The sequence below is a fragment of the Lampris incognitus genome, unplaced genomic scaffold (genome assembly GCF_029633865.1).
Source record: "Lampris incognitus isolate fLamInc1 unplaced genomic scaffold, fLamInc1.hap2 H_4, whole genome shotgun sequence".
Taxonomy (NCBI): Eukaryota; Metazoa; Chordata; class Actinopteri; order Lampriformes; family Lampridae; genus Lampris; species Lampris incognitus.
In genome coordinates, this window is record NW_026611079.1 from 420,522 (window position 1) to 443,073 (window position 22,552).

Below are 22,552 nucleotides of genomic sequence, written 5' to 3' on the forward strand. Positions count from 1 at the left end.
TACGTGCACCGTGTCTGTTGATATATTTTGCTCTTATTTCTATTACTTTATCTTTTATTTCTATTTGTTTCTGTTTTTCTTGTTTCTATTTGTTTCTATTTTTTTATCTTGTTAGTTTTTAGTTACTAGAGCGTGAGTGTCTGTAATAGAGCCCAATTTGCCCTCGGGAATGAATAAAGTATTCTGATTCTGATTGTATGGTGGCGACACATGTCCTCTTGTGCCCCCCACCCCCAGTTCGGGGATGGTCTTTCCTCCTTCTCATAGATGGCCTCTTTGACTCCCCATTCAAATGACGCCTCATTCCCCATCGTTCCTCTCTATCAAGGATGCGCACATCCTCATCCTTGAAAAAGTGGCCACTGGCCTGTAGATGTGTGAACAGCAGTACTTCAGGAGAATATTGTATAATTGTTTTGGGAATATTCTGTAAAAGAGGTTTTGTATAGATGGAGGTTAAAGTCATTTACAGAAGGCTCAGTAGGGTGTAGAGGGTGTGTTTATTTGGAGCAATGGTACATGTACATATAAAAAACACCTTGCTTTAAAGCCAGTTAGCTTGCCCAAACACATGCTATCCAAATTGGTATCACAAAGCATTAAGGTTACGCTAAGAACTAACGGTATCATTTTCTTTAATATGAAAAACAGAAGGGCCCATAACTAAAACATTGTACACGATCAAAAGTTCCTAATCTATAAAACATCTATGCAACAAAGAAACAAGAATAACTGTTTTGTTTTTGTTTTTTTCCCAAACAGCTATGTTCACAAGTGTGAGGCATATAATTTTTTTCTAAAATAATTTCTTATGGGATTGAGTATCTTCTATATGAAACAGGAAAATACCTATGGAGTGTTTAGAGCCACATGATAATATAAGGAGCAGAAAATCGTAAGTGACTACTCCTATTACATCAAAGCCTTTATGTCTTGTGATTTTATTACCTAACATATCAACTGATCTCTGATATACTCATATTCCTTCAACTCGACAAATTGGATAAAGCGAAAAATAAATTTTGAGACTGACCATATAGTACAATCAATGAAAGACAAAAGTAAAAGAAGCAGCAAAAGCATGTATGTCTTTGTTAAATGATACTATCATTTACTGTACTATTATACATTAGAGAATACTGACATCTCAAAAAACCAAAATGCAGTTTTAATACAAGTTTAAAAAAAAGAGATTAAAGGATTAAAAAAAATCATACAGAAACATTTCCTCATCACCAGGATGTTCCTATTAATAAACTGAATCAGAAAAATAAAAAGATCTGCCAAATATTAAACAGTCCAATTATGACAATTATGAAAACACCAGGTCTGGAACTAGACCAATCTGTCATTGAACATACATAGAGACTCAAAAGATATACTCAAGGACGTGACCTTTGAAGTTTTCCTTAGAAACCTGAGTGAACATCTTTCTGATTTGTTCACTACCCCAAAGATTTATTAGGCAAACGTGCTTAAGTCATCTGATCTTTCATGTCTGGTAATGGTCAACTTGTGTCACACTGTTATGTAAATGTTGTGTCACAAGTGATTAGGTCAGGTGGGGAAAGAATAGGAATTCCTACTAGTGGGGACTGGTGCTAACCATTTTTTTGAGGGGGTGCAATTTACCTTGGTGCGGCACACCTGACAACTGCTTTAATGGCCACACAGTCACAGAGTTATTAATAAGAGGGACAATGTAGTAAATCTATAGGCTACATTGTCCTCAATAACTCTGTCAATATTCTTCACCCACTGTCCGTTAATCCTCTCCATGTTCTCTGGCCTCCTCTTCAGACTCTGACTCTTGAGTGCTCGGGGTTGTGTTGGGTGACACGTTGTTTGCACACAAGGCAAGTCTTCTTTGTTTTTGTAAGCCAGGGGTCTATACACTTGCAGTGGTTAAGGACAATGTAGCAAATCTATAGGCTACATTTAAATCTATAGGCTACATTGTCCTTAATAACTCTGTGACTGTGTGGACATTAAAGCAGCTGTCAGGTGTGCTGCACCATGGTAAATTGCGCCTCCCCAAAAATTGTTAGCACCAGCCATCACTGATCCCTGCATACATTAAACCAAAATCGGTGAGCAGGTTTGTGCATGTGAGCGGTGTTGGGGCAATTTAGATTTTTGATTCGGCTTGAGTCAGTAACCGATATCCATTTTGATACAAACAAGGTCTCCTGCCATTGTTGTGTCAACATTTCTGTCACAATCAACCAAAGTGGCCAGAGTACTAAAATGCCTAGAGCCGAGATAATTGAATAACCTTGTATACACGACCTTAAAACTGTAGTTTAACTCCATAGACTAAAAGATTTACTATGGTGAACCCAGCAAGGTAATTTTCCCTCAGACCGCCACTCCACCCCTACCAATAAGCTGAGCAGTGTCATCAGTGGGGTTGGTGTCCTCCCCAGTCTCATCACTTTCTGAGTCTGTGTCCTCCTGGGGGGAACAGTAGCCTTCATAGTCAAGGATGGGTGAGTTGCAGTGGGCCGGGTAAGCTAGGCACTGGGCATTGGTTACTGTAGTGATGGTGGTAGTAGCAGCGTAGGCTCCTGAGCTATCGGAGGGTGATCCTGTGCCGGTGTGGCGAAGCAGAGGAGTGCGTTCTGAATCAGCTTCACCCACTGTCCCTTCATTCTCTCCATGTTCTCTGGCCTCCTCTTCAGACTCTGATTCTGAGTGCTCGGGGTTGTGTTGGGTGACACGTTGTTTGCACACAGGGCACGTCTTCTTTGTTTTTGTAAGCCAGGGGTCTACACACTTGCAGTGGTAGGCTGAAGGAAAAAGAAAACGATTTGCAAGAATTTTAGAACAGAACTTGATCACAACAAAATAAGATACATGTGTCATGACTTTTAATATGTACATTTCATTATGCTATCATGCAACAAATATCAACTTGTCTAATTACCATGTGAACAAGGTAAGACTCGCAGCTTGTCTCCTTCTTCATACTCATCCAGACAGATTGCACATACATCATAGTCATCGCCTGAAAGAGGAGTAATTTACCAATTTAACAGTCATATTTAAAAGATAATTATAATTTTTTACAAAACATCTGTCAATATTCTAGTTTACATTGAGTCCAACTGAGTGTAACAACTCTCCAAAATTAGGAGTGTGGCAAACAATGCAAATCTGTAATGCAGTCAAGCTGCCTAGCCAGCAACTGATGACCTGAGGACAGTTACAGCTGTTTCCTGTCGACTAATTCCTAGCTTTAGGGACTAGCCTGAGCATAATGTTCTTCTGGTTCGTGTTAACCACCATTCCCAATACGAGAGCAGTTACATTAGGTAAGAATAGCCCTTATTTGGACATCTACTGTACATCATGATATATGGTGTACAGTAGATGTGTACAGTAGGTGGCATGCACATTATTCCAGCTGTGGGTGTGTCTGTTTTGTGGTGGCAGTGGTGGATGTATGTGAATGACACATCAGTGAATAGGTATGGATGTTTTGGCTTATTCACTCACAACATACGTTGTTGAAAAGGCATTGGGTAGTTTTACCAAGTACTGTCTGTCACGTTTCTTATCAATTAAAATAAATGTACAGGCCAATTCTCTGGGCAGCTGTGCGTCAGTGTGACACCAAAGGTTAGTGGATTTGTTTTGTTTTTGTTTTTTTCTTGTTTGTGGCAATAGGGAAGTCAGTCATGAAGTTTAAGCACAAAACATAAACAATAGGGAAGTTAGTCATGAATTTTAAGCATGAAACATAAACAATAGGGAAGTCAGTCATGAATTTTAAGCACACAACATTCATGAGATAAAAGTCAAGCAAACTAACAAAAGAGGGGAAAACCAGATAACTTGACATATACAGTTTTTGTCTTTCAAAATTCCTGAGAATAACAGTCTCGAAGTGTGTTTGATTTTTTTTAATTTAACTGCAGAACAGTTTACACCAGTAACCCCTTTCCCCTTAGTCAAAGTAATCCAAGAACCCAGAAAAACGAATCTGGGCTTAGTTATCTGGTAATAGCCCTAAATAATAATAATAATGATGATGACGATGATGATGGGCATCCCAGGTGGCATGGCAGTCTATTCCGTTGCCTACCATCATGAGGATCACCGGTTTAAATCCCCGTGTTACCTCCGGCTTGGCCAGGCATCCCTACAGACACAATTGAATCTATTGCCTACCAACACGGGGATCACCGGTTCGAATCCCCGTGTTACCTCCGGCTTGGTCGGGCATCCCTACAGACACAATTGGCCGTGTCATTGGGTGGGAAGCCGGATGGTGGGTATGTGTCTTGGTCGCTGCACTAGCGCCTCCTCTGGTCGGTCGGGGCGCCTGTTCGGGCGGGGGGAAATAGCGTGATCCTCCCACACGCTACGTCTCCCTGGTGAAATTCCTCACTTTTAGGTGAAAAGAAGCGGCTGGCGACTCCACATGTATCGGAGGAAGCATGTGGTAGTCTGCAGCCCTCCCCGGATCGGCCGTGGAGGTGGAGCAGCGACCAGGATGGCTTGGAAGAGTGGGGTAATTGGTCAAGTACAACTGGGGAGAAAAAAAGCGGGGGGGGGGGCCTGATTTGTTATCCCCAGATATGTTCTAATGTCCATCTTAAATCTATTGCAAGGGGCTTTGCAATTGCATAAGTTGGTACTACTTTAATTCCATCAAGGGATGTGACAAATTTCAATCTGTTTACAAGTTTAAATTTTTCAACTGCTCTTATTTTGCAAGAAGCTAATAAACATAGTAAAATAACCAATCTAATTCACGAATGGCAACGCTCAGTGAGAATGGTTCTTTAGTCCCCACCATTTTTGTTACCTTTACTAAACCTGTGGATTGGAATACGCTTCAGTTGTTCCTTGGAGAGACGATTTTTCCTCAGTCTTTTTCGGTACTGTACACAACGTACAATCTAAACCAAAACAGATCCAAACAATCAAAAGATAATGTTAATACCATGACAATAACATTGAAAACGTGGCAGACTAGAATAAAGTTATCTGCAACGACAGATAATACGGTCACATGCCAAGAAGAGTTTGCAACCATCCTCCTTTCCAACTGTCCATCCATTATCCAAACCGCTTATCCTGCTCTCAGGGTCGCGGGGATGCTGGAGCCTGTCCCAGCAGTCATTGGGCGGCAGGCGGGGAGACACCCTGGACAGGCCGCCAGGCCATCACACGGGCGACACACACACACACACACACACACACACACACGCACACAGACAAACACAGACACCTAAGGACAATTTAGTAATGCCAATTCACCTGACCTACACGTCCTTGGACTGTGGGAGGAAACCGGAGCACCTGGATGAAACCCCTGCAGATACGGGGAGAACATGCAAACTCCACACAAACTCCGACCTGGGACGACCCCCAAGGTTGGACTACCCCGGGGCTCGAAACCAGGACCTTCTTGCAGTGAGGTGACCGCGCTAACCACGGCGCCTCCATGCCGCCATACACCTTTCCAACTGTCTCTACCAAAAATCATATTTTACTTTTAGTCACCTTTGCTTTAAATCATCTTTTTGTATTCTTTTGGGAAATGAAAAATAACAGCTTAACAACAGTGAGGAATTCACCTTTCCCTCTCAAAAGTAAATTAAGAGTAAACAGTACAACCTTAAGGGCCAAGCACATAAAAGCAACTTACTAGCATAGTTGTATCATACCCTGAATAAAGAGAAAACATATCAAATGAGGTTGTAACATGGTGAAAACACTTACCAAGATGACAAACATCACAAGTATGATCAGGGCAATCACTCCAGTGAATGGGATGAGATAGTAAGAGAGTGGAAAAGCAAACTCCGGTTTAAGAATCACATAGGTCCTGTGAACCAAACACAGAAACACAAGATGAACAGAGAAATTTAAAAAATGTCTCAGCTTCAAAGTCAAAAAGGTGTCAGCATATTCTCAACAACAAGAATCACATTTGTTGATGAGACGGATCCCTGATCAAGATATGAACTCTGCACAAACATGAGTGATGACTGCTCTTCAAATACACTCAGCAGTTGAATCCAGTAAAAGTTACAATTCCTGATTGGTTTAATAACGAAAAACAAGTTATGCAATCTCACTTTGAGCATTCTATTCATTCACAGAGATCTGGAGGGCGTAAACAACACATTGTTTTTTACACAGTCCAGATCTGGCACTTCATTACAACACTAAAGGGGTCGTTCACACAGAGAAATGCAAGGCGCACTGAAAATGCACTGAAGTTGCAAGAGCGGGGAGAAGAAGAGCGGGAGAGATGAGTCATGACTGTTCACAAAGAAAAGGTAGGCAGGTATGCAGATGGTGGCATAGCAGCCAAAATTAAAAAACAAAAACAAAAAAAACAAGTTTCTTTTTTATAAATTTGTCCCTCTGCTTCTTCCGCTGTTGAGAGAAACATCACAGCTACAACACAGTCTTCATTTGATGATGAACTGCAGTGCATTACTTCCACATATTTACCCAACTAACAACTAGTTTCTCTGCAAAAGAAATAATTGTCCTGCAAACCACACTTGTACTTGTTATAACATGAATATCAAGACTGTTGCTTGAATGTGAGGAATTGTGTAATTTGCAAATTACACAATTCCTCATGCTGCAGCAAAATCAGTTTCTCCTCCATCTTTGATTCTTTTTTTTAAGTCCTTGTTTGAAACTTGTCGCGGCCCTCATGTCACTCAGACTAAAGAAGTAGGCAAAGCCGCTGGCTCCCAAAAATGTTTCCTACTCAATCACCACTGGGGCCATGTGATGGCTTGGCAGCCTGTCTAGAGTGTCTCCCCGCCTGTCGCCCAATGACTGCTGGGATACGCTCCAGTATCCCCGCGGCCCTGAGAGCAGGATAACTGGTTTGGATAATGGATGGATGGATAATGGATAATCACCACTGGTTTACGTTTAGGCAGCTGTTGTCCTTCTCTCTTCAATCAGCTGGTGCACTGTTCGGGCATCTTCCTGGCTTTGACAAACGCCCAGTTAGCATAACCACACTTAACCAAGGCCTGTTTAATGTGGGATTTCTCCCCTTCCCCAGCTGCTGTGTCAGTGGGGACATTGTCAGCTTAGTGGTACGGCATCCTGATGACTCTTAATTTGTGCTCCAGTGTCAGGAAGATGCCCAAACAGTGCATCAGCCAATTGAAGAGAGGAGAAGGACAACAGCTGCCTAAGCATAAACCAGTGGTGAGTCTGTATGTGGCGGGAGTGTCGGAAAAGTTGAGAAACATATTTTCCAAACACCGCATCTCAGTTGCTTTTAAACTCCAAAACACACTGCGCCAGAAACTGGTCCACCCCAAGGATCAGGTCCCCCAGCACATAAGGAGCAATAGAGTATACTGTAGTGACCTACTTGCAGGTTAGATATTCACCATGCGAGCCAGAGACGGTCCCTTTAAGACAGTGGGCGGGGGGTAGCAAGGGGTATTGTGGGTCGACATGAGGCTGAGGTTTTAAGATATTGAACTGCTCATTTTGACTTGGTTGGAGGAAATAAACAACCCCATGGCTGTGTGGTCAAAAGGAGAAGTGGTCTCGTCTCCTTTCTTTCATCCTCCACATTGGTGACCCCGACATGAGCCATGGAAAACGAAGCTACCAGTGCAGCAGCAGTGACTAACGCCGTCTCGCTCAAACTGCCCGACTTCTGGGAAACAGCTGCGGCAGCATGGTTCGCTCACATCGAAGCCCAGTTCGCGATTAGGAACATCACCATGGATGAGACCAAGTACTACTACATCGTGGCAGCACTTGGAACATCTACAGCGTCATGGATATTGGGCCTGCTGCAAGCCCTGCCGCCCATGGATAAGTACGGCACGATTAAGAGTCACATGTTAAAGGCTTTTGAGCTAGCAGAGGTGGAGTAGGCGGAATGGTTGTTTTCGTTGCAAGGCTTGGGAGATCGCAAGCCATTGGAGCTAATGGACAAGATGCTGACTAAGCTGGGTTTGTGTGACCCCGCCTTCCTTTTCGGCCATCTGTTCCTCCGTCAGCTCCCCTCGCACGTCCGTGCTGCCTTGGCTAGCTCCAAGTTGTCCACCACCAACAACTTTCGGGAGTTGGCCGCAGAGGCTGAGAGGATTTTTCTTGCCAGCCGACAGCAGTGTGCGGCCGCTGTGCTGCCTGCCCACACTCTTTCACCACCACCGGTTGAGGCTGTGGGCGTCGCTGCGGCAGCAGTTTCTCATCGGCAGCAGGACTGAGAGAGACTGTGCTTCTACAATGCTAGGTTTGGAACCAAAGCACTTTCAGCGGGGCAGGAAAAGCCAGGGCTGGCGCTCAGTGGCGGCCCTGAGCGTTGGCTAGGAAGGCAGGCTGCTTCTTATTCAGGACACCATCTCCGGCCGGCGGTTGCTAGTTGATTCGGGCGCGCAGCGGAGCATCCTGCCTGTGACACCAGTGGATGCGATGGCCGGCAGATTCGCCCCCCCCCCATGGATGCTGCTAACAGCACCCCCGTACGCACCTATGGCACCAGGTATGTGGAGGTGGTTTTTGGAGGTCGGCAGTTTGGCTGGGACTTTGTAATGTCGAGGGGGCCATTCCTCTCCTGGGTGCGGATTTCCTGCGTGCTCATGGACTGTTGGTAGACGGGAAAAACCGCTGCTTGACTGACGCTGTCTCCTTCTGCTCCTTCCCATGTACGTTGGGGGAGGCGGGTCTCATCGGCTTGTCCAACATGATTGCCACCGGGGATGAATTTCAGCATCTGCTCACTGAGTTCCCGGACCTCACAACGTCCATCTTCTTATCAGCAGTTACCAAGTACGGAGTGGAACACTACATCACCACCACTGGCCCCCCAGTCTATGCCTGTGCACGGCGCCTCGACCCGGCCAAGCTCGCCATCACCAAGGAGGAGTTTGCCAACATGGAGTGACTCGGCATCATGCGCCGTTCCAACAGTCCGTGGGCCTCCCCCCTGCATATGGTCACGAAGGCTAACGCCAGCTGGCACCCATGTGGTGATTACTGCCACCTCAACAACGTCATGACGCCAGACTGCTACCCCGCCCCGCACACCCAGGACTTCTCCGTGCACTTGGCGGGGGCGGTCATCTTCTCCAAGGTGGACCTCATGCGCGGCTACCACCAGGTGCTGGTTCACCCGCAGGATGTGCCAACGACAGCAGTAATCACGCCGTTCGGCCTGTTCAAGTTCCTGAGGATGCCGTTTGGGCTCAAGGGGGCTGCACAGACCTTTCAGCGGCTCATGGACTCTGTGGGCGAGATATGTCGTTCTTGTTTGTTTATCTGGACGACATATTTGTGGCCAGTACATCTGTGGCGGAGCACCTAGCCTACCTCCGGCAGCTGTTCGAGTGGCTCAGGCAGCATGGGCTCATCTTCAACTCGACAAAGTGCCAGTTGGGCCTGCCAGCCATTGATTTCCTCGGGCACTGGGTTACAAAGGACAGAGCAACCCCCCCTCCCTCCCTGACAAGGTGGACGCTGTTGCCAGATTCCCACGCCCGAACACAGTGAAGTCCCTGCAGGAGTTCCTGGGCATGGTGAACTTTTACAACTGGTTCATACCACAGGTGGCTCATCTCATGCGCCCCCTGTATGAGGCTCTGAAGACTAAGGACCCCAACGGCCCAGTGGACTGGTCGGAAGAGAGAAACCAGACGTTTGAGGACGCTAAGGCTGTTGCCGCCTTGTTGGCGCACCCATCATCAACTGCCCCAGTAGCACCCACCACGGATGCCTCAGATTACACCATGGGGGCAGTGTATGAGCAGTGGGTTGGTGGAGCCTGGCAGCCGCTCGCTTTTTTCAGTCGCCAGCTGCGCAGCAGTGAGAGGATATACAGCATCTTCGGCCGGCAGTTTCTTGGTCTGTTTCTCGCCATCCGCCACTTCCGGTTCCTGCTGGAAGGCCGCCAGTTCTCTGGCTTGTGGACCACAAACCGCTGACATTCGCCATGGCCAAAGCCACCGAGCTGTGGTCTGGGCGCCAGCAGCACCTGCTCTCTTACATCTCGGAGTTCACCACTAACATCCGGCACGTTGCTGGCAAGGACAACTTCATTGCCGACTGCCTCTCCCGGGCGATGCTGGGGGCCGTCCACTTTGGATTCGACTACGCAGCCATGGCTGTAGACCAGGCTGCTGACACAGAAGTGCAGGCCTACTGGACTGCTGACACCAAGCTGCAGTTGAAAGAAGTGGTGTTCGATGATGCCGAGGCCATGCTTCTCTGTGACATCTCCACAGGTCAGCCTCGGCCCATGGTGCCCACAGGCTGGCAGCAACAAGTTTTCGATGCCATCCTTGGCCTTTCACACCCACTTGTGAATGCGTCAACGAAGTTGGTGGGGGCCAAATTTGTGTGGCATGGCCTCAGGAAGGATGTCAAGGACTGGGCAGGCACCTGCGTGGCATGTCAGCGCTCCAAGGTTCACTGCCACACCAAGACACCTCTGGCGCTGTTCGCAGTGTCTGGGAGGCATTTCGACCATGTCAATGTGGACCTAGTATGACCCCTTCCCCCCCTCCCGTGGTTTTACTCATCTCCTTAACATGGCAGCCAGGACCACTAGGTGGCCAGAGGTAATTCCATTGTCAACCATCACATCTGCTGAGGTGGCCCGGGCGTTCATCAGGTCCTGGGTAGCCCGGTTTGGCAAGCCATCTGACCTCACTTCTGACCGGGGCCCGCAGTTCACATCCCAGCTCTGGACTGCAGTTGCTGAAAACCTAGGGGTGAAGCTACATTGCACCACGACATACAACCTGCAGGGCAACAGTTTATGAGAGTGGTTTCATCATCCTATAAGGCCGCTCTTCGGGCCAGCCTCACAGACAGCAGCTGGGTCAACTCGCCCCCATGGGTCATGCTTGGCCTGCGGACTGCCCCTAAGGAACACCTCCAGTTCTCATTGGCTGAGTTGGTTTACAGCCAACCACTGCGGGTGCCGGGGGATTTTCTCTCAGATGACGTGGCACCCTGGTCTGCTGCCCACCAATGGGCCATGTTCCAGGACAGCGCTGGGGTTTTTCACTCCAGTCCCAACTCCGCGGCATGGCCTCCCTCAGTCTTACATCCCCAAGGACCTGCAGTCGGCCGGGTACGTCTTCATCCGGCATGATGCCCACCGTACCCCGCTACGGCCCCCTACGATGGCCTCTTCCATGTCCTGGTGGCGGGGGCTAAGAACTTTGTGGTGGATGTTGGTGATAAGCAGGAGCAGGTTTTGGTGGACCGCCTCAAAGCCAGCCCACCTAGACTTGGACAGGCCGGTTCAACTGGCCCAGCCCCCTCAGCGTGGACGCCCCTCTGCCCCTACACCCTTCAAGAGGGACGTTTTGGCTGCATTATTCATCCCTTGTCATGCTGATTTTTTTTTCTCTTTTTGTCATGGTGAATTCTGGGGGGGGGGGCGTGTGTAGTGACCTACTTGCCAGGTAGATATTCACCATGCAAGCCAGAGATGGTCCCTTTATGGCAGTGGGCGGGGGTTAGCAAGGGGTATTGTGGGTAGACATGAGGCTGAGGTTTTAAGATATTGAACTGTTCATTTTGAGTTGGTTGGAGGAAATAAACGACCCCACGGCTGTGTGGTCAAAAGGAGAAGTGGTCTCGTCTCCTTTCTTTCACCCTCCACAATACACTGTGAAGTGTCAGGACTGCAGTGACTTGTACATCGGGGAAACTAAACAGACGCTGGCCAACAGGATGGCACAACACAGGAGAGCTAACATGTCAGGTCAGGACTCCACAGTCTACACCCATCTACAGGCCAGTGGCCACTCTTCCAAGGATGAGGATGTGCACATCCTTGATAGGCAGGAACGCTGGTTTGAACAGGGAGTCAAAGAGGCCATTTATGTTAAGTGGGAACATCCATCCCTGAACTGAGGGCGGGCTAAGAGTACATCTTTTGCCATCTTACAATGCTGTGATTGCAACTATTCCCCAATCCTCTCAATAGTACAGACGGCCACTGAAACACTAGTTAAGGGTCATGCCTATTTGCATATGAAACCAATCGTTGATTTCGGTTGTTATGCAGCTGTATTGTTTATAAGAGTGGGGGCACCTGCAGTCAGTTGAGACTGACAAAGTCATTTGGATGAGTGATGAAACATTTCTCCCACTAAACGTTGTGTCCAGATGAACTGATTCACCTTTCTGTGATTTCCTTACCTAGATTATGGAGCATGCATAAAGATGCTAAAAAGAGTAAGTTGAAACTTTTAAAAATTAGGACTTAATAGATAGTAGATAATAATGCAGGCTGTATTTTCTGTGGTTGTCATGCAGGCTTAATACTGAGAAGGACAGTATGGGCGGTGAGTTTTATACGTATGTGCTGTTGTATTAAGGCAGCAGAGGGTGGTTAAAATGACAGTCAGCAGGCAGGAGGAGGTCAGGAGGACATTGAACAGGCAAGACCTAGTAGCAAAATGGTGAGTTACAAAGGAGACTGCACTTAAAGATGTATGCCACCATACCAGATATTAAGGCAAATAGTACTTTCAGAAACTGATGGAACACTCAGCAATCACACTGTACATCTAATATGCTAGGACTTTTAATAAAGAGTTGGCTACTGACAGTAAAGAATGATGATGATGATGTTGAATGAGATGATATGGAATTTTTTTTCTATTATCTATTATTTTCACAGTAAAAGAACAGCTGAAAATTTTAGATTACTGGGTGGTCTATCTATGCCTTTAATGTTCGTCAGGCACAAGCCTAGATGCATATGGTAGTAACACATCTGCCTACCTCTTTGGCATGTTCATAGTGTCTTTGGTTCTGGTACAGCATTGTGTGGGTTTGTGTTTGAGCTGAAATGATGGTCTGCTGATTTTGTGTTCGTGTGGTCCTGATTTGCTGACAGTTTTGCTATAGAATACTTTGTTGGTGATCCCTGACTACAAAAGCAGTTGTGTGGTACGTGGCCCATGAGCTGGTGTAATGAATTTGATGTATCATCATCTACAGACTGCAGACATTACATTAAACAAGCAAGATACTGCAAGGACTGTAAGACTTTAAGTTCACTGAAGCAAGCACCTGCACTGTACTGGGTTCCCTTTACGGCCTGGAGAAAAAGTTGACCCCCCCCCCCCCGATTGCCACTGTATAATTCGCACTCTGGCTCAAAGTGTTTCTCCCAAGCGATGCATCTGTGTGAACTGTCCCTCATTCCACTACTCTCACTTCAAATGGTCTGTCTGGTGCAACACACATGGGCAGTATTGTCTTGATAACAATGAATGAAAAGTGATCCATTTCTTCATGCAGAGGAAATTATGTTCACTTCGAGGCATGATAAAAACAAACATGGCATTTTAATTTTTTGCTGTTTAGCAATGGACCACAAATTTGGTGCAACCTCTACCATGAACAAGCTAATAATTCACTCTGTAATAAGTCTACAAAACAAAAAAGAAAGTTGTAAACATCACAGCAAAACGAGGGCAAGTAATCAGTACATTTACATTTACTGGACAAGTAATGGAAATAGCAGAAAAATCATTACCAACCAAGAACTTTTTTTTTAATAAAGCTTCATGCGAGTGTCATTTACTATTTGTGAAGGAAAGATCACGCCTCGTTCGCTGGGGGACAATACTGCCCATCTGTGTCGCACCAGACCATCTGAGGCGATAGCAGTGGAATTAAGTGGTGTATGGATGGACCAAAGGTCTCAGTTTGTTGTGTAAACATTACAGATCTTAATAAATTCACTGAAAAATTACACAATATTGCTTTAAACCAATGTAGATTAAGTAGAGAAGACAGATTAAATTACTTTTAGGGCTTGAGACAACCAAGATGTGGATTGTGAATATAAGGGAGCATGGGGGGAAAACGCGTATAATAGATAAAGTCACGTGCACTGGTTCAAGTGTAGTCTCACATAGCCCGACCTATCTCCACATTACTATGTTTTAGCACTATGCTAGCACAGGAGAGTGGTCTGGCAGAAACCATTATGATTCAGAAATAGTTGGAAAAAAACATAACAGGTTGTTTGTATTTCTTAAATCCATCAGAATCATCGAGGGTGGGCCTGAACTGTGCTACACTCACCAGTGCCCTTATGAAACAGTGCCAAGGGGATTTGTTATAATGGATAATTTTTCACACGGTAAGAGGTGAGATCTGGCATATGGATCAGTTACCTCAAATGAAAAAAAAAACACCAAAAAAACTGAATCCGAAATAAATGACATGTGTCGATTATGTGACAAGACTTTTACAGAAAAAAACAAAACAAACATTATTTGATAATCAGTGTCCAACAGACAAAGCACGATTACACATTAGCTGCTGAAAAACTCCTTGGACAGGTTACAATGACAATTTATAGCAAGCTGTAAACAAAAGAACTTTGTTCAGACAAAAGAAAATAGGTATGAATACATTTTTAACAACGCAACGTCTGATGTTGGTGGCAGGAGTTAAAGCAAAAAAAAAAAAATCCCAAGCCTGAACTTTTTGTGTGTGTGTGTGTGTGTGTGTGTGTGTGGGGGGGGGGGTGTTGTCGTCCTGTGGCGTGGACACATTCGCAGGGTTAAAAAAAACCAACATTATATGGAAATGAATGATTGCAGATTATGGTGGGCCTTTTGAAACTGCAATAACAAGAAAGGTCAGTAGGTGGCAATAGCAATTTTGTCTTCAGCCATTTTTTTGAATAAATTCACCAGGGGTTGGGCGAGCTTGAAAGACAGATCGTGCTCTGCGATGAACGTGCACACGCGTATTTTCAAGTCACACACACGGTCAGTTATTGATGCCGGTACATCAGCTGTGGTTGTTGCTCCCGGTAACCGCGTTGTGTGTAGGAGAGCACGAACAGCTGCTCTATGAGCGGGGTCTGACTCATGACATCCTGCCACAGTAACACTTTTTCCCGCTAGTTGCATATACTAGCTTTCTCGAGCACAAAGTTTAGAAGCAAGCACCTGCTTCTCTTAACTTCTTACACCAGCTACCAAAAGGCTTACCGTCCTTCCCTATCTCTTCTATCCACGGCCAGCGCCATTTATTTTTTTAATCCTTTATCACCTAGGAGGGCATCTTCCCCAGGATTAATGAACTTACTCTCCATCCTACTCTCCTTCGACGTGACGTCTCTCTACTCGGGCGTCTATGAAGCTTAGGACTCGGTTGAAGCACATTTTTCCAAGACCCGCCCCATTCTACTTCTGATTGGCTAATAATGTTAGCTTGAGAGCGGGAGAGTTGTGCTCCTCTCATATCATTGGCAGACGAACTCATAAACTCGAAAGTGATGGTGATGATATCAAGACGTTTTTTTTAAAAATATAAGACTTTTTTTCCCCCGCAGCCAAATGCCGCATGCCGGAAATCTGGCACGGTGCCAGAATACTTTAAGCCCTGTTTGATACTGATAGTGCAGGTGATAAAAACAATGGAAGCAGTTGTGCATGTGGTGTGCTACCGCTGTTTTATTGGACCATTTCCCCAGAGATTCTCTGGAACAGAGATGTTCCATCATCAAGAATATGTGAAGCCACCTCAAGTGTGCAAATTTGAGTCCTAGAACCAGGCTAAACAGAGTAAAATGGATTGAGGTCAGTGAGACTTCGGAGCAGCAGTATGATTTCATGCTACGAAAGAGTATAGAATGTTGATGGAGAAGTATAGAGAAGGCCACAAGGAGTTACATTGTGTCTTTGTGATTTTAGAGAAATCTTATGACAGGGTGCTGAGACAGGAGCAATGGTATTGTATGAGGAAGTTGGGAGTGGCAGAGAAGTATGTAGGAGTGGTGCAGGATATGTATGAGGGCAGTATGAGAGTGGCGAGGTGTGCGGTAGGAATGACAGATAAGTTCAAGGTGGAGGTAGGATTACATCAAGGATCAGCTCTGAGCCCTTTCTTGTTTGGGATGTTGATGGACAGGTTGACAGAAGAGATGAGGCAGGAGTCTCTGTGGCCTATGATGTCCGCAGATGACATTGTGATCTGTAGCAAGAGTAGGGAGTGGCTGCAGAGAGCCTGGAGAGGTGGCGGTATGAAACGGAGAGAAGAGGAATGAAAGTCAATAGGAACAAGATGGAATACATATGCCTGAATGAGAGGGAGGACAGCGGAATAGCGAGGATGCAAGGAGTAGAGATGATGAAGGTGAATGAGTTTAAATACTTGGGGTCAACTGTTCAAAGTAACGGGGAATGCAGAAGAGAATGCAGGCAGGGTGGAGTGGGTGGAGAAGAGTGTCAGCTGTGATTTGCGACAGAAGGGTAAGTTAAGAGTTAACTTTAATCTCACAGCTAGAGCGATAGCTAGAGAAACAGACAAGGATCCTGTTTTGAAAGTGGTAAAGCAGCTGGTAATGACAGGCTGGCCTAAACATGTACAGAATGAGTCAGTGAAGCCTTATTTTCAGAGAAAATTTGAGTTGACTATAGATGATGATTGCCTATTGTGGGGGTTATGCGTGGTAGTTTCTAAGAAACTGAGAGAGATTACTATCAGAATTGCATGTGCAACACTGGGGAATGGTTAAGATGAAATCCTTGGCCAGAAGTCTCTTTTGGTGGCCCACATTAGATGAAAGTATTGAACGTGAGGTCAGTGAGTGTACTACTTGCCAACAGCAGCCTGTTACCACACCAGTACATACATGGAAATGTGCTGGAAGTCCCTGGGAAAGAATACATCTAGATTTTGCTGAAGACAACAAGCAGATGTTCTTGGTAGTGATGGATGTTCCGCTTCCGGTGTGGGAAGATGGCAGCGCGAATTCACGTTTGCAGCAGCCTCACCCAGTACCGTCCATGCAGTGTCTTTGTCCACGTCTGTGTCTAACTTTGTGTCTTCGTTTGATGGCTGGGAGAGCTGGCGCTGGATTGGCTGGGAGAGCTTGGTCTGCTGTCCTGTGGGCCCAGAGACCATGGCCCTGCCTGGAGCTGTGCCCGAAGAGGTAACACTATGGGGGGGTCTGACAGGATGCAGAAGCGAGGGCAGGCCAAGCTAACTGCTAGCCCATGCAGACTGGCAGTTCCGATAGTCATCTTGGCTGGCGTTCATTCTATTGGACTGTGATTTTTTTTTGTTTAATTTGGATATACTATGTGTTGGTCTGGATATATGCGTTTTTGGATATGTGTTTTTGTCATTGTGTTGCACTGCTGTGGGCTGGAGGAAACGATATTGCATTTCATTTCATTTCATGTACTTGCGTACATGAAATGAAATAAGTGTTTCTGATTCTGATTCGGATGTGTATGCTAGATGGCCACAGATCATTCACAGGCACACTACCACTTCAGCTAAAGCAATAGAAGAAGTACTGAGACATTTTTTCGCTGCGTACGGGTTACCAAAAGAAGTAGTAACAGACAATGGACCTCAGTTTGTATCACAATAATTTGGGTAATTTTTAACCAAAAATTGAGTGAACCACATTAAATCATCTGCTTACCATCCTGCAAGTAATGGTCTAGCTGAAAGATTAGTGCAAAATCTCAAGAAATCACTAGCCAAGAATCGAGCTATTGGTAAAATGACACTTGGGCCCTGTGTGGCCAGTTTTCTGTTTGGTTACAGAAACACACCACATACTAAGACAGGAAAGACCCCAGCTGAGCTATTTCTAAGAAGACAGGTGCTAACCAGGTTGTCACTTATCAAACCTCAGTTCTCTCAGAGAATGCAAACTAAAACGGAACAAAACCTTCCTCATGTCAGGTGTTTCACGACTGGCCAACAGGTGTTAGTGAAGAATTACAGCGGAGGGAAGAAATGGTTGAATGGAGTAATATGTGAAGTGTTGGGTCCGGTAACTTAGTGTTGAAGTGAAAGGAAATTGTGTGAAAAGACATGTAAATCAAATACTGAATACCAAAGGAAATCAAATTTGGTTGACATAGGGAGAGGACTCTCCTTGTGTAGAACATGTTGGGACTACGATGAGTGATGTGCAGACAATGGTTGGAACAACAGTCTGTGCCATATACAGTGGAGGAAAACTCAAGAGCACCACCACCACAGGTTGTTGAACTGAACACTTGTCCAATGACAAAAAGACATCCTCCTGAAAGACTGAATCTGTGACTGTGAGATGCAGATGTCTGACTGTCAAAAAAAAAAACCCAAAACATGGAAGTATGGATTTACAGGGGAGGAGCTGTGGTGTTCTCAGCACAGGATGTGTTGACAATCTTGATTGGTTCATGCTGTCCAAGCTGTTCATTATTGGTGATCTCATCATGGATGGGCGGTTATTGGTTATGCTTGTTGAATAAAATAAAGAGCTTGGGGTGTGGCTCTGGGTTCAGAGACTATGGCTGCTGTTAATGATGGCTAATGTTAAATAAAAAGACAACCTTTTATTTGGTGAACGTGCCGAGTGTAACTTCCATACATGTGTTCATTTTCAGAACACATGTATGGTGTAAATATACAACAGTTTAAGATGAAAGTTACAGGGAAGGTTTACAAGATGGTTGTGAGACCAGCTATGTTATATGGTTTGGAGACAGTGGCACTGATGAAAAGACAACAGGCGGAGCTGGAGTTGGCAGAGTTGAAGATGCAAAGGTCACTGGGAGTGATGAAGAAGGACAGGATTAGGAACGAGTATATTAGAGGGACAGCTCAGGTTGGATTGTTTGGAGACAAAGCAAGAGAGGTAAGATTGAGATGGTTTGGACATGTGTGGAGGGCAGATGCTGGGTATATTGGGAGAAGGAAGCTGAATATGGAGCTGCCAGGGAAGAGGAAAAGAGGAAGGCCAATGAGGAGGTTTATGGATGTGGTGAGAGAGGACATGCAGGTGGCTGGTAGCTGGCAGAGGACAGGAAGAGACTGAAACGATGATCCGCTGCGGTGACCCATAACAGGAGCAGCTGAAAGTAATAGTAGTAGTAAGAGATGATACTTTTTTTGTGATTTTAATAATATTAGGAGATGGTGGATAAGAAGATACACCTCGATGCTCTTATAATCATGAAATCATGAACCATTTAGGAAAAATTATTTTTTTCTCTGAGTATGAAAATCTTATCATGAACATTCACGACTGCTGTCATGAACAGTATGATCAGCGGTCCATCAATGATCTTGTATCTTTGACAATCTGCTGGTTGCATACCCCAGTTCAGGACTCAACTGGATGTTTTACAATAGGATGCTTCTTAAGAAATATTTAGGAGAATAGGATATCATCAAGAAATGTCCCATTCCACTGAGCCTGCGGTATTACTTCTAAATGACTTCTCTGCACTACATGTACCACTAATCAAGCAGCGCATATTGCTGCCGGAACTCACAGCAGCCAAGAAGATGGTTGCTATGCGTTGGAAAGCTCCAGATGATTTGTCATCTCGTCATTGGTCCTCTTATATCTGGACATTGTATATTTGGAGCTCTTGACAGCAAGGATCCATGGAGCAAGGGCTGGAACTATAGACATGTGGAATTCTGTGGCCGCTGAGTTGAAGAACTTTATTGACTGAACACTGACCGAGTACTGTATGCTGTTTCTTTTTTGCAATTTTTTCTGTAGTTCCCCCCCCCCTTTTTTTCTTGTTTGTGGGTGGGCTTTTGTTTGCATTATTGTTCATTTGTGTGTCTTGTTTAAAAAATGATAAAATAAAAAATATTTGATCACAAAAAAAAAAGAAATGTCCCATTGTAAAATGTAAAGCAGAATCCTGGTTGGGCTGTTCATTGAGGCTGGTGGCTGCAGTGCACATCATTTTTTACATCAACAACATTTATTAATATACTAATAATAATCTTTTCAACACAGTAAGATCCCTTTATTATCATTTTTCTGTATACGTCCATCTCCAGTGTTGCGTTATTCAAATCTGATATAACCAATGTTAACCTGTAGTTTATCTCTATGAAACCATCTCTGTCATAATATTTAGTTGCTATCCTAATATCTGCTGGCTAGTTGGCTAGCACCATATAGGACACCACACAAATAGAAACTTTTGCCTGGGATATGTAGAGACGATTGAATGTATAGGTGAGAATGCTAGAGATGGTTGAATTTAGGCAACATTATGAGTTTGGTGTGGTTAAGGTCATGGTGTGCATCTGGGAGAGAGTTGTGCAACACGAAAGATGCCTCATTATTGAGTCCTAATCAGAGCAGCCTGTCAGTAATATTCATGAGCCAGCTAACCAAACAATGTTGTGTAGCCTCATGCTTGTGGAAATATTCTTAGAGAGATCATATCACAAACATTGACGGCATTTCGGTTTATAGTGTTGTATTCAAACATTAGACCGTGTAGCAAAGATAGTAATAGTCCATAGTCCAGTTACTAATAAATATTTGAAAGAGACTATGAAGATAATTTTATAGCATTTATCTTCATTCACCATCATGTATTCTACTGTTTAGTGGATGCTCGACACTGCCCCCGATGTTCAAAGCATGGTACTGCTTTCTTTGTATATATCTAACTGCAGTTAATGGCAGTGGGTTCGACTTACTATCTCTACAGACTTTGGCTTTCTCCAGCGGAATCTCCATCCCCAGAAAAGCACAGCGGAGTCAGATAGTCTTAAATAATGATCACCGGCACACTGGTATCAACCAAGATGAGATGTTCAATTTTTAAAAAAAATAGTGTTTATTTGTCTGAATAAAGGAGAGCTCTTTTGTTTACAAGCTGATAATACCATTTACTTCCTACTCCTCGTTGCTCTGATGGTCCGTTTTCATTGCAAAGTTTGGGACAGTCCAAAGTATCTGCCATCCATTGGTCAGCAGAGCCAACGGCCCCAGGGAGTCACTAGTCTGTTAGTCTGTCACTCAGCCACCATTCGAATGAATGACTTCTGGTTTCCATCAATACATCAACAAAAGGGGCACTGCTGAGCATGGATAGTGAGTAGACGTGTACCAGACCAGCTCCTACGACTTTTTTTTTTTACAATAATTTGTTGCCAACTTATTTTCCTTATCTACAACTTTATCTGATAACTAGTAACAATGCATTTTACTCGTAACATGCCAAAACAACTGAAGAAAAAGGACACTCGTGATTGTGAAACTACGAGTGAAGACAATAGTATGGAGGTAGCTAGTGTTAAGGTTCCCAAACCTACACTGGCTAATGTGATTAGCCTCATAGAAAAGTTTAGAGAAGAGACCCACACGTCAACCAACAACTTGCAATCAACCGTACTCTCAATCGGCGGTCATCTGGCAAACGTTGAAAATTCACTGCAAGAGGTGGACTCAAGAATTACAAATTTGGGGAGCTTTTACGCCCAGATAGCAAAGAGCAATGCTAATCTGTGTGAGAGGCTACATGATATGTAATCCTGCAGCCGCCGTCAAAACCTACGAGTGATAGGCATCCCAGAGGATATGGGGGAACTGCAGGTGACTGCATTCATGGAAGACTTCTTCAACGAAACCCTGAGGATGCCCATCCAACCTAACCAGCTGCCTATCTGTGATCGGGCTTATAGAAGCCTAGCATCCAAACCAACAGAACCCAAACAACCCCGGACCATCATCGTATGGGTGCATCATGGTCAGGCGAGAAATACTCCAACTGTCACGGTAGAAGGGTGAGCTGTAGTTCCACAAATGCAGGGTGCACATCTTCCAGGACTGGCCGCAGATATTGCCCATTGGTGGGCTGTTTTCAAGAATGTCAAAGCAAAGCTGAAAGATACCGCTGGTGTACAGTACAGTCTACTCCCCACTACAAAGCTGCAAGTGACTTATTGAGGTAAGAGAGATATCTTTGACAAGCCTGAGGACACGGAGGCTTTCTTCAACCGAGTTATTGCTCCACTGCTGAATGCCCCAGTAAACGTAGATGCTAGCTACACCATCTTTTCATTTAATACTAGTATCACTTAGCGCCCCACTGAGCTCTATGCCATATTCACATGGCTAGATTGGCTAATGTAACCTGGCTAGCTGAATGGATATCGCTGCCATATTAAACGGATTGACATCTCTGAAAAGCTTTCACAACAAGACAAAGAATGGGGTTATGTTATACATTGACACTCGGCATGGAACCGAGCAAAGCCCAAACCATTGGTTGTACTGTTTACTTAACGTATAGGTTACTATTTGGCCATCCAGGTGGCGTGGCGGTCTATTCTGTTGCCTACCAACAACGGGGATCTTTTTTGATGGTCTTCAACACTCTTCAATCTCTGTCCTGATTGACATAACCCCCCCCCCCACCTCCTTCCTTTTCTTCCCCCCCCCCTCTGGTTCATTTGTTTCAATTGATCGACCAATCAACCAATCAATCAATTAATTAATTAATTAACCAACTTATTTACTCATCTCTAGTTTTGTTTGTTTTGTTCTGTATAATTTTTGAAAACACCTTTAAAAAGGCAGAAAATATGGCTTGTTTTATCTTATAATCCATTGAGATGCACAGTACTTTGATTATATTACTATTATCATGTAGCTGTGTTTTAACTGTGACTCTTATTGTTAAACTGACATTGTCTCTACTCTTCCAAGCCATCCCGGTCACTACTCCATCCCATCTGCCAAGCCAGGGTGGGCTGCAGACTACCACATGCCTCCTCTGATACA

General features: G+C 44.8%; 1 protein-coding gene across 2 annotated transcripts in view; it reads right to left on the reverse strand.

Moving 5' to 3' along the window:
• Nucleotides 1–487: 487 nt before the first annotated feature.
• Nucleotides 488–22,552, reverse strand: part of LOC130131988 (E3 ubiquitin-protein ligase RNF167-like) — a 44,148-nt gene continuing 22,083 nt past the window's right edge. For both annotated transcript variants that reach the window (XM_056301710.1, XM_056301709.1), the window contains exons 7-10: nt 5,734–5,839; nt 4,814–4,907; nt 2,927–3,007; nt 488–2,789 (exon numbers count right to left, since the gene is read on the reverse strand). In XM_056301710.1, coding sequence (XP_056157685.1) covers nt 2,359–2,789; nt 2,927–3,007; nt 4,814–4,907; nt 5,734–5,839 — 712 coding nt within the window. In that variant the 3' untranslated portion in view covers nt 488–2,358. The remainder of the gene's footprint in view (nt 2,790–2,926; nt 3,008–4,813; nt 4,908–5,733; nt 5,840–22,552) is intronic.